The 11,430-nt window shown below is 47.1% G+C and overlaps 1 protein-coding gene and 1 long non-coding RNA gene across 2 annotated transcripts; one reads left to right on the top strand and one right to left on the bottom strand.

The window, feature by feature from the left end:
- Positions 1–1,764: 1,764 nt before the first annotated feature.
- Positions 1,765–11,003, bottom strand: LOC309660457. The gene is made up of 2 exons (XR_014263415.1): positions 8,456–11,003; positions 1,765–2,187 (listed from the first exon to the last, which is right to left on the bottom strand). It is a non-coding gene; the product is annotated as an uncharacterized lncRNA (long non-coding RNA).
- Positions 2,196–8,445, top strand: LOC309660454 (uncharacterized protein C21orf140 homolog). The gene has a single exon (XM_082461072.1). It carries the CDS (start codon positions 3,668–3,670, stop codon positions 4,421–4,423), a length of 756 nt encoding a protein of 251 aa, XP_082317198.1. The 5' UTR covers positions 2,196–3,667; the 3' UTR covers positions 4,424–8,445.
- Positions 11,004–11,430: the final 427 nt, after the last annotated feature.

The raw sequence follows: 11,430 nt of genomic DNA, 5'->3' as shown, positions 1-11,430 counted from the left end.
CTTGTCCTGCAGAAGGTAGGGGAGGACAGGGCTGCCCAGAGGAGAGAATGGGGGCAGAGCTGTACCCAAGCCTGGGGCCGGACAGAGCCTCTTGGGTTGGGGGAACTGGGGGGTCCTCAGCCTATTCACTCTTGGTCCCCCTGGAGTTGGCTGGGTCTCCTGGGGCAGTGGCCTTGGGCACACACCTCAGTGGGCCGGATCCTAGCCTTGAGGTTGTCAGCCACAGCAGGACTGCAGTGCCTAGGTGACGGGACCACAGGGTTGGATGCAGGCACATCCGCGTGTGCCCACAGTGAGCAGCGGGGAGGGCTGGCCTCAGCATCCTGCCAACGCTCTGGCCTTGATGGCGGGGTAAGGAGCCTCTACAACGCCCGAGTCCAGTGTGATTGATTTATATCAATAAAAGACTGTCTTACAGAGTGAAGAAAGTCAGAAAGAAAAACAGATATCGTATATTAACGCACGTATGTGGAACCTAGAAAAATGGTACAGATGAACCAGTTTGCAGGGCAGAAATAGAGACACAGATGTAGAGAACAAACGTACGGACACCAAGAGGGGAAAGTGGCAGGGGGTGGTGGTGGGATGAATTGGGAGATTGGGACTGACATATATACACTAATATGTATAAAATAGATAACTAACAAGAACCTGCTGTATAAAAAAAAATTAATTCAAAAATAAAATAAGAATAATGTTTCCTGCACAACCAAGTTTGTGGAATAAGACTCAAAGTGGCACATGTAAACACACATCTGTGTATATGTGTGGCAACTCTTTTAGTTTATGGGATTTGGTGGGAGGAGGTTACGGTCGGTGAAACCAGTTTCCAAATGTTCCCCCTTTTTGGTGACGAGCAGAATTTGTGCCAGGTGTGCCAACAGGACCACACTAATACTTACACACTGAGTTAAGATTTCTGTTAACTTTCCATCTTTGAACCGAACAAACTTGATCTCCCAATTATACAAAATTAATTTCAACGAATTAAACATGTGACAGCATTCTACCTTAGAATATCCGTTACCCAGGCAGTGAAGAAGAAAGAAGTACAGAAGTGTTTTCTAGAAAAGCAGATAGTAGTGACTCTTAGGGCCAAGGGAGAAGGTTGTGACTGGGAAGGGGTGTGGGGTGTGAGGCTTCTGGGAAAGCAAGGTTCTATCTCGAGTCCTGGGAGGTACTTAAAAGGTGTTGCCTTATAAGTCATCAAGGAGACATATAACTACTGCCTCCTGGTGGTCCTTCTGCCACCCTGAAAATTCTCCAAAGTGGGACGTGACCCAGGTGAAGCTTTGTTCTTTATCCCAAGCCCTTAGTATCTCCCAACAGAACCTGAAGTCAAGAAGGGGAAAGCCCCAAGGCATAGCATCAGGGGAAGGAGTGAAGGGAAGGGTTCTCTGAGTTTCTCTGGCCGCCCATGGTACAGTGCTTTGCTTGAGTCCAGACCCCACTTTGCTGCCTGGCAGGCTACTTCTTGGTCCTGCCCGGATGCAGGCTTGGCCTCTCCCTGGGCCAGTGAGGGTGGAGGCTTGTGGTCTTTGTTGGCTTCCTTTCTGTCAGGCTGGACAAGATGTCCCAAGCTCATCTTGCACATTTCCTTCCCCAGACCTACAATCAAAGGACCCCTGATTCCTTCAGTAGGAAATAATATTGAGAGACCATAATCTGGAGGGTAAGAGTATACATTGCTACTGAGTTTGTTTGTTTGTTCTGGTTTCTGACATGATAAGCAGTGAGGTTCATTAGTTTCAGTTTTCTTGCATATTTTAGAGATCATTGTGTTTTAGTTTTCTTTTCTTACCCTTGTTTTTTTTTTTAAATGTGAAATGTTTACATTTTCTAGTCAAAACTATAAAACAAGATACATTCAGAAAAGATTTCTCACTTCTTTTCCTCCCTCCTGTTCTATCCCTTCCCCTATAGGTAAGCATTTTTAATTAGTGTTAGGTTTATTCTTCTGTTGTTCATATTTGAAAATGCAAGCAAATATGCATATTCTTTGTCATTTATACACACACATATATTTACACAAAGGTAACATTATACATTTTCTTCTACACTTCTGAGCATGTTTCTCATATCCATACATAACTGAAGATTGGATGAGAGAGAAGCAAAGAATTGTTGTCTTGGAATTGACTTCATTGTATTATATAATGTTTTCACATCGCTCCAGGCCACAGGGTCCTGTGGGACAGGAGACAGAAAGGGGTGTCTGAACAGGGCGGGGCTCTGGACCACCATCACCACCTCAACCGAGCAGCCACATTTCTACATATTTAGCATCGATATCAAATTTGGTCTGAAAATGGTTCCTGCCACCAGAAGAAAAATTCTAAGAGAAAATGGCCACAATTATCAACCCAAACCCACTGATTCTAGCCTCTGAGAAAGTTGCTTGGAGAGCACAGCCTTCATGTTAACTTTACTGTGCTGGGTTAGTCTTACTGTCTGGCATTGCCTGAACTTGAGTCCCAAGAAAACTTTGTGGGAAGAAAATCTTCATGCATTCAACAGTAGAGAAAAGGACCCAATAAATCAGTTTGTCCACATCTTCATTTGAGGGAACCCATTATTCACATTTATGAAAGATCTTTAAGGAGACAAGAAAATACGAAGGAAATTAAAGAGGCTGCTAGAGTTTGAAGTAAACTGTCATTCTGCCTTGAGTATATAAAATTAAAGTCCTTTGTAGACGGGGTATTGAATTAGCTCAAGAATTGGCAGCCCCAGTGAAAGACAGGTACGCAGGCTGACTTTCTTTCTCTGTTTGCTATACCCTTTCTGCCACCTGGAAGAACCACTCTTGATTGTGAAAGTGGACGGGCAGCAGGCACAAAGTCCACGTGTACACAGACATAAACCATATATGTGTCTAGGCCTCACCGGACACGTCATGACTGTACCCCTGGGGCCTGGCACAATGCCTGGTGTAGAATAGGTGCTCAGAATGGATGAATGAACAAATATATTACACTCCATCCTCATGACCTAAATGGAAATGAGTCAGGAACTTGGCTCATCACTGTTAATAGGTTGCTTTAGGGGCTGAATTGTGTCTCCCCCAAATCACATGTTGAAGCCCTGACCCCCAGGACCTCAGAATATGACTATATTTGGAGACGGGGGTCTCTAAAGAGGTGATTAAGGTAAAATGAGGTCATATGGGTGGGTCTTAATCCCACAGGACTGGTGTCCTTATAAGGAGAGATTAGGACAGAGACACGTGGACACACAGAGGAAAGGCCAAATAAGGACATAGGGAGAAGATAGCCATCTGCAAGCCAAGGAGAAAGGTCTCAGGTGAAACCAGACCTGCTGACACCTCGATCTTGGGCTTCTAGCCTCCAGAACCGTGAAAAAATAAATTTCTGCTGTTTTGTTACAGCAGCCTTAGCAAACTAATACAATTGCCAATCTCTCTCCAGACCTACTACAGATGCAATGTCAAAGTAACATCTTGGATGGCTAGCCATTCCCATTCCCACGTCATATAAGCCAGAAAAGAATTGTTCTGAGTGTGTGCTTCATGATGCTTTGAAATCTAAAGTGTATCTATGGAACCAGCTCAGCTGTAAGAAAGCCCTTTATGAGGTCATCATCCCACTCTTGCCAGATCTCTGCAGATGGAGACACTCAAGCTTTGAAAAACACTTGAAGAGCTACCATGCCTCACTTTGCAAAACCTCTTTTAAGAAACATTATTATCAGAAATCTATTCCGTAGCATGAAGAGGAAGCAATGTCTCCAGTATTTGAAAACCCTGAGAACACTGCAATATGATGGGTTTACAACTGTATATTTTGGGGAAACTGATATCCCTGAGAGTCTTGTAACAGGGGAAGATTTTAGTGATGGCTATTTCATGCCAACTCCAACTTGGTGTATTGTGCATGCCGGTGGTAGTCAAGGATGGATGCCTTGGAAATATCGGATGTTCCTAAGGGATGAGTTATGCATCAAACAAGAAGACAGCCTCTTCTCTGAGTTCTGTGATGTGGCAAAGAAGATCTACGGGAAGTGCACCATTGTGGTCAAAGAGAGAAGGCGGCAGGATGAGATGAAGCCAAAGGAAGACAAAGAATCCGAGGCCCAGGCCCATGTCCCATCGGTCATTAACTTAACGAACATCACATGTTGTCCTGAGGTGGCCAAGTCCTATGGCCATAAACTACTCTCTCTGCCTTCCCCTTACAGTTATCTGAACCCTCTAGACTCAGCCTGGTCTTCTCTGAAATGGTTTATCATCAGTAACAGAAAAGAGTTTTGTTTGCAGTCCATTGATGGTGTCTATTCTTACCAGTATATACTCTTCAGTGATTTAATTAGCAAAGGGATTGAAAGGATAAACCCAAGCAAATGGAGAACACTAACTAACAAAGTACGAAGATGGGAAAACTACTATCTTGGTAAATTTTCTTAAGTGCGATTCCTCTAACAAACAGCAGGGCTGTGCTGTAGGCATGATCTTTACCAATTCTGTTGGGTTTGATTCTGGACCACTGCAGCCAAAGATACTCCAACAATGACCTCACAGGGATGCTGTGAGGACGGCTTCCTAAGGACACTGGCAAAGTGCTTCTGGTTTGCTGAAGGTTTCATTAAATCTTGTTGGTACATTAGTGATCTTGACTTTCATCTGGTTAAGGCCACTCTGAGGGCTATTATGTCACTGAGAGGATGAGGGTTAACCGAGCCCAAAGGAGCTTGGAAGTGAGCAGAGATGAACAGAGCTAAAGGTTGTGTGAGGAAAAAAAAGAGAACCAAGAGTGTGCTCACAAAAAATTGAAATTAACTAGCGTGCCTACCGGTTTAACTACCGGTTTAACTACCGGTTAACTACTGGTTTCAGGCCACCAAAATAATCCACTGGGAGCCGGCTTGCCATCAACAGATGTGGTCCCGACGGTGGCTGAACAGGCTCTTTCCCTTCCATCGCTTGAAAGCAAGGAGGCAGAGGGTGAACAAGAGACATCCAAGGAAGTGAAATCCTGCCCAGATCCTCCAGGTAAGTTGGTGGTCCCCATAAGGAACCTGGAAAGCTATGACAGTGGTTGGTTCAAGTTGAACTTGGTGGGTGAACAGGTGACGTAAACAGGAGGGTCCACAGAACCCACTTATCCAATCCGTCTCCCGTTCCAACTCCAAGAATCCCAACGGGAGGTCATTCGCCTGTCATGCAGTTGCATCTCGGGGCCCTGGTTGCTGAGCCACCTGTGGCTGGTACAACAACATCCTAAAGTCCGGGGCTGCTGCTAATGGTGGCCGTAAGGATTTGTGGTGGTATTTTGCACTTTTATAAAAAAAAAAAAGCCCTGCCTCCTATTAAACATATCACAAAATTCACTCTTGTTTATGTATGTTCAGGCAGTAATTCTATAATAGAAGTAATTATTCTGGGGTATGTCAAAAACAACATCTGAAAATTGCTACCAACTCCCAACAGACTTGCCTCTACATCAGATGGTGAGGCCAGGTTCCCACGAGCCAAGCACAGAAAAATCAGATTCTTTGCTTGTCTTCTGCCCTAATTCCTTCCTGAAAGTCCCTGGATTATTTAGAAACACTTCGTCAGAAAACAGATGTTCAGTGCTTTTCAGCAACTAAGCGGTGGACTTCTGCAGCATCTTGTTATTATGCATTTTATCTGAAGATGAATCACACTTACCACCTCCAACCACTGGGAACCAGACACTCTCAGCTGCACCTCCCACTTTACAGCCGACCGTGCAGTATGAGTTTCTTGTGGCTGCTGTGACAACTACCACACACGTGGTGCATTAAACCAACAAAAACTTATCCTCTCCCAGTCCTGGAGGCCTGAAGTCTGAAATCAGTTCTGCTGAGCCAAAATCAAGGTGTCAGCAGGGCCACGTTCCCTCCACAGGCTCTAAGGGAGAATCCATCCCTGGCCTCTTGTGGCTTCTGGGCGGCTGCCCGCCTTCCTTGGCTTGTGGCCACATCACTCCAGTTTCTGCTTCTGTGGCCACATTACTTTCTCCTCTTCTGTGTCAAATCTCCCTCTGCCTCCCTCTTATAAGGACACGTGTGACTGCATTTAGGTCCCATCCAGATAATCCAGAATCATCTCACCATCTCAAAACCCTTAATTTAATCACACATGCAAAGATTCTTTTTCCATTTAGGGTAACATTCACAGGTTCCAGAGATTCAGACCTGGATACATTTAGGGACCATTATTCAGCTGAGCACAGGTTCTAAAGAAGGTTTTCTTCTGCCAGCTGAAATACTGCATTTCCCACTGGCAGTTACCCCTGATGAAATGGCTCTCACTGTGTGGTACTTTTATTTTTAAACCTTTTATTTATTTTATTAATTTTTTTTTTTTATTTTTTGGCCATGCTTCGTGGCACGTGGGACCTTAGTTCCCCAACCAGGGATCGAACCTGCACCCCCTGCCGTGAAAGCAGGGAGTCTTAACCACTGGACCGCCAGGGAAGTCCACTGCGTGGTACTTTTGTGTGGTTTTTTTCACTACCTGTTTCATGTATGTTTTAGAATTTATATTCCTTGAGAGCAAGTGATAGGACTCAGACCTCCTTGGTGACTTCAGTGTCGGCGGCCTGGGTTTGGGATGTGAGTGCGTTTTGCCCCTATGTCGCATTTATCTCACACCTGTCCAGAGTTCTGTAGTGACAAGCACTAACAGCTATGCACGCTTAACTCACTTAATCCTCACAACAGTCTGCGATGTAGGAACTACCATTGTCTCCATTTCTCAGAAGGGTAAACTGAGGCACAGAGAGATACGTAACTTGCTCCAGTGCGGAAGAGCTGAGGTTCAAATCCAGAGTTCCCAGGTAGAGCTGTTATTCACACAGCCTCTCTACTAACGAGCAGCTCAGTTCACCCTCAAAACAACCTCTCAGGTAGGTTCTATCACTTTCCCATTTTACAGATGAGGGGACTGAGACACTCAGGCCAGTCAGATCCTAAGCCCGTGTGCCCAGCCGCCATGCTTGGCTTGGTTATTGAAACATGGTGTAAGGCTCGCCTCTGACATCAGACAATCAGCTGGCAAAGTGGCTGCCTCCAACTGGACATGACAAAATATACTTCAGCACAATATTGAGCTAGAGGCAGGTACTTTTTAAAGACACACTATTTTGCAGCGAGAAAAAAAATGGGAGGTTTTTGGGTTATCAGATGAACAAGATAGACCAACAGGAGCTATTTTTTCTTGGAAAACCAAGACGATCTAATAAAACGAGTTCAGGATTGTATTCCTTCGAGGCCTTGTTCAATCATCAGAAAGCAAGTAGGGGAAAAGAGAACATGGGTATAACCAGAGATCAAAGGGCCACGGGTAATGTGCAATTGAGTTACATAATATTGTACTCATAATTAAGAAATGCTGCTCTATGCCAAGCATGGAAACTTCCAGGAGAAAATAATGGAAAGTGCAAGGGGTTTTGGGAATCGGATGGATCTCGTTAGAATAGGAAGTTTCCAGCTTGTTAACTATGAGACTTTGGACAAGTTACTTCCCTGAGGCTCAATGAACTCATTTGTAAACTAGAGTTGAGGGCTTTAAACGCTTAGCACACACCAAGCCACTACATCAAGACCAGCCCCGACTCAGCACTCAATAAACTGGAGCTCCTGTTATTGCAGTGCAGGCTGGGCTTCCAGCAAGCGCGTCCACAGTTAGATCTACTGTAGCTGACCTCATTTCCTTTTCACTCTTTGTGGCAAATTCTTGCTGCTTTTTATCACTGGGTTGTAATCAGAGTAGACACATCTTAAGATGTGTCTTTTGATCAAAGGAAATTTTTTTCTCTGGCATTTCTTTTAAGACCATCTGCGATAGGTTAGGGAATTAAGGATAAGAGGTCTCTTCTGGTGGTGTGGACAGCGAGGTTGGTGAGTACAGCCCGGAACCTTTTGGGGAGCAGCACTTGTATGAAATAAACAGTGGGTGACAATGCCCAGCAGCCCTGCGGGTGTGGACACATCCTCTGGAAGACCCTTCGCGATGTCGGTGGCGCTGACTCCTTCGGAGAGGTTGGCTGAGGGAACGTCTCATCCACTTTGGTCCTCATCAGGACCAACAACCACACGCCCACTCCCTTCCTGTGGGCCAGGCTCCCCCTGAGGAGGTGGGGCGTTGGAAAATGTGCTGCTCTGGAAAGGGCCCAGAGGGAAATAGGCAAATGGAGCTGAATGCCCACTGGCTCTGGCCTTGACCACTCAAGGAAGGTCCAGGCTCAACTGAGTTGATCGAGCCGCACCTGGCCAATCAGGGGACCAAGTTGCCCCCCGCCATCCCCGCAGGTGGTACACACTCCTTCCATTTGTGATCGTTTTACATGTACAGAACATTTTTATATACTTGACATTATTCAGTTTAGACAACCACCCTGTACATAGGCAGGGCAGTGATCGTTAAGCTCATTTTACAAATGAAGACAAAGTCGGGTGGTAACTGACTCACCTGGAGGGATGCCCACCTGTAGTGACAGGAGGGTCAGGACTAGAATCCACGTCTTCCTATCAGGAAGTCCTCACACCCCTCTCTAGCTGGCTCTATGGGTCAGTCAGGATTAGGTCAGGCTATGAGTAGTGGAGACATAACCACAGAGATTTAAACAAAATAGAAGGTACCCTCCCATCCCCCACCAAGACAAGAAATGCTAAGGTGGCAGTTCAGGGTTAATATGATGGATCCACGATCATAAAGAACTCAGGGTCTTATCTTTTTCCTCTACTGTCCTAGACTTGGTTCCATCCTCAAAGTCACCTCATAGTCCAAAATGGCTGCTGAAAAAGCCATTGCATTAGCATTCCAGGTAGCAGAGAAGGAGAAAAGGAGGAAGAAGGGGGCTCATCCCTTTTCTTTTAAGGGGCTTTCCAGGAAGTCTCACACTTAAATCTTCCACTTAAACCTTCCACTTAAATCTCATTGGCCAGACTTAGTCGCAAGGGAAGCTGGGAAAGGTAGTCTTTATTCTGGGTGGTGATGTGGCCAGCTGAACATCCCTGCTCTCCTTCCTTTGGGTGTTACCACTCATCCACTCACCAAATATTCGAGCACCTTCTATGTGCCTGTAACGTGTGGCCCGGACAGGGGCCCGAAGAAAGTAAGCTCGAGCCCTGGAGGCAGTCAGGTTGGTGGTGTGGAGTACCTCTCGGTCAGTGAGATTTTGGAGGTGTGGGGAGTGGGGGCTCAGAGTCCAGGGCCTGGTTGGGGCGTCCGGGGCAGAGCGGCAGGAAGAGGTGAAACTGGAGCCGAGGCCAGAGGAAGAGCAGGGACTTCATCACAGTGGGTAGAGGGGGAAGGGGACGGGCAGCCCAGGAAGAAGGTCAAGTGCGCCCAGCCTACCCACTTCCCAGGGCACGGGGCATGTGAGTGTGCGTGTGTGTGTGCAAGTGTGCGTGTGGCAAGCAGGGAGCAGTGTGAGTGGAATGAAAGGAAGAATGCAAGTGTGGAAGGGACAGGATGGAAAAAGAAAACAACGTGTTGTATGAGAAGGAGTTTGGGCTATTCTAGAAGGAAAGGAAAGACACTGAAGGGTGTTGAGCAGGACAATGGGTTAGGGTTTTCAGGTTAGGGTGGGGAAGCATAACTTTTCCCACCAAGGAGTCCGGCTCCTGGTTAAAAACCCATGTGTGGTTTTTCAGGCCCGACCGCAGGCAGTTACAAAGGTGTCACCCAGCAGGGCTCATGGGGGCAAAAGCCACCCTCCCCGCAGCAGACTTGGTGACAGCCAGGGCCCTGCAGTCTCTGAAGGGACCTGTAGTCCACGACTCAGGCCCCTGACCTGGAGGGAGAGGGGAGAGGGGACTGCAGACCCCAGGTCCTCGGGCTCTGCCCATCCCTCCCACGCTCAGAGAAGGACTTGCGTCAAGCTAAAGGGGAAACCGAGGCCTTTACGCAGCACAGCTTCCCTGGGTATCCCCTCGTCCTGCATTTACCGGTGCCTTCAGTGCCCAGCCCCCAGATGCCACCCACCTCCAGCCCAGCCAGGTTCCCTTCCCTTTTCCTCTCACATCTCCTTCAGCCTGTGATCATGCTCAAGCTTACTCCTTCTGGAAAAACCTTTCGCTCAACCCTGCCTTCCTCTAAGGCTACCAATGTCTCTGTCCCCACCTTTGAGGTGCACAGCAGGTGGCAAAGTTGGGAGAACTTCTTTTACAATTTTTAAATAATCAGCTCGCCGTGAAGTCCCTCCAAATTTAATTCAGTGGGGCTAATTGTGAATCTTTGAAAAGTACAATCAGTACATTAGAGAGTGTCCAAAACATCTGGAAACTCAAGGGAAATACTGAGCCAATTATTTGAAAACTAACCAGTTATTTGTAATTAACATATTGCTCAGACAAAAATTTGTTTCCTGACTTTGCAGACCACCCACCCACACACCCACACACCCACACACACACACTTGAAATTAGGATGCAAACGGCACTGTTTCTATTTCCTCAGACCCTCCTCACTTCCCACAGCCCGGCCTTTGTCCTCATCGTGTCGTCTTGAAGACTTGATGACCCACGACTTGGAAGAACAAGAACGCCTGCCCACCTGCCCTGTCCTTGCACGGGAGTGAAAAGTACAGGCCCAGAGCTGAACTACGAGGTCCACATCCTGTCTCTGCCTCTTGCCAGCTGGGGAACCTTAGACAGAGAGGTTAACCTTTCTGTGCCTCGGCTTCCTTATTGTGAGACGGGGATGATGACAGATGTTGGGGGTAACAGATGGAAAGCAGGAGGGAGAGGTAAGGGCTAAACAAGGATCCGCAGCTGCGTTCTCTCTCCTGCGCCTCATCCTATTGCTCCGGATGTTCTTTCCCAGCCTGGCTTCCGGCTCATCTCCCTCCGCCCATCGTTTAAAGCTCCAAAGGAGATTCAAGGACCACCTCATCGGCATCCCCTTGGGGTTTTCAAATTTGTACACAGATTCCTGGTCTCTCCCGCATGGCTTCTGATGCCGTGGGTCTGGAGCCCAGCCCAGGAATTTGCACTTTAAACAGCCTCTCGTGTGCGCTCACATTTAAGAACCCAGCCTCAATCCTCTTTTCCCTCCAGACTCTCCATCACCCGTGGCTTCCCTCCGACAAGTGCGAGACCTGTGGCATCTCAGCACAGCCGGGGTCCTCGGGTCGGGAGTCGCAGTACTGCGCATGCGCAGGCCCGGCCCCTGCAGGAGGTTGGGAAGCACACCTGCGTCCAGGCAGGTGTGCTTCCCTGAGATGAGAATTTGGAGACAGACGGGCAAGAGGTGACCTTTTTTCAAACACCCCAGATTTTTTGTTTGAAATATTCAGTTCCTGAAATATATTATGTACGTCTCTGCCTCGTTAAGCAAAGTATATAAAGACAGTTTCACCTTTCCTTAATGACTAGAATCATCATCATGAACAAGTCGGGTGGCGTTCCTGGTGTGGGCTTGGCGATCGCACAGATGAGTTC

This window comes from Balaenoptera physalus (genome assembly GCF_965194825.1).
Source record: "Balaenoptera physalus genome assembly, chromosome: 4".
Taxonomy (NCBI): domain Eukaryota; kingdom Metazoa; phylum Chordata; class Mammalia; order Artiodactyla; family Balaenopteridae; genus Balaenoptera; species Balaenoptera physalus.
Note: the sequence above shows the minus strand (reverse complement) of the source record. Positions and strands in the feature narration are given on the sequence as shown.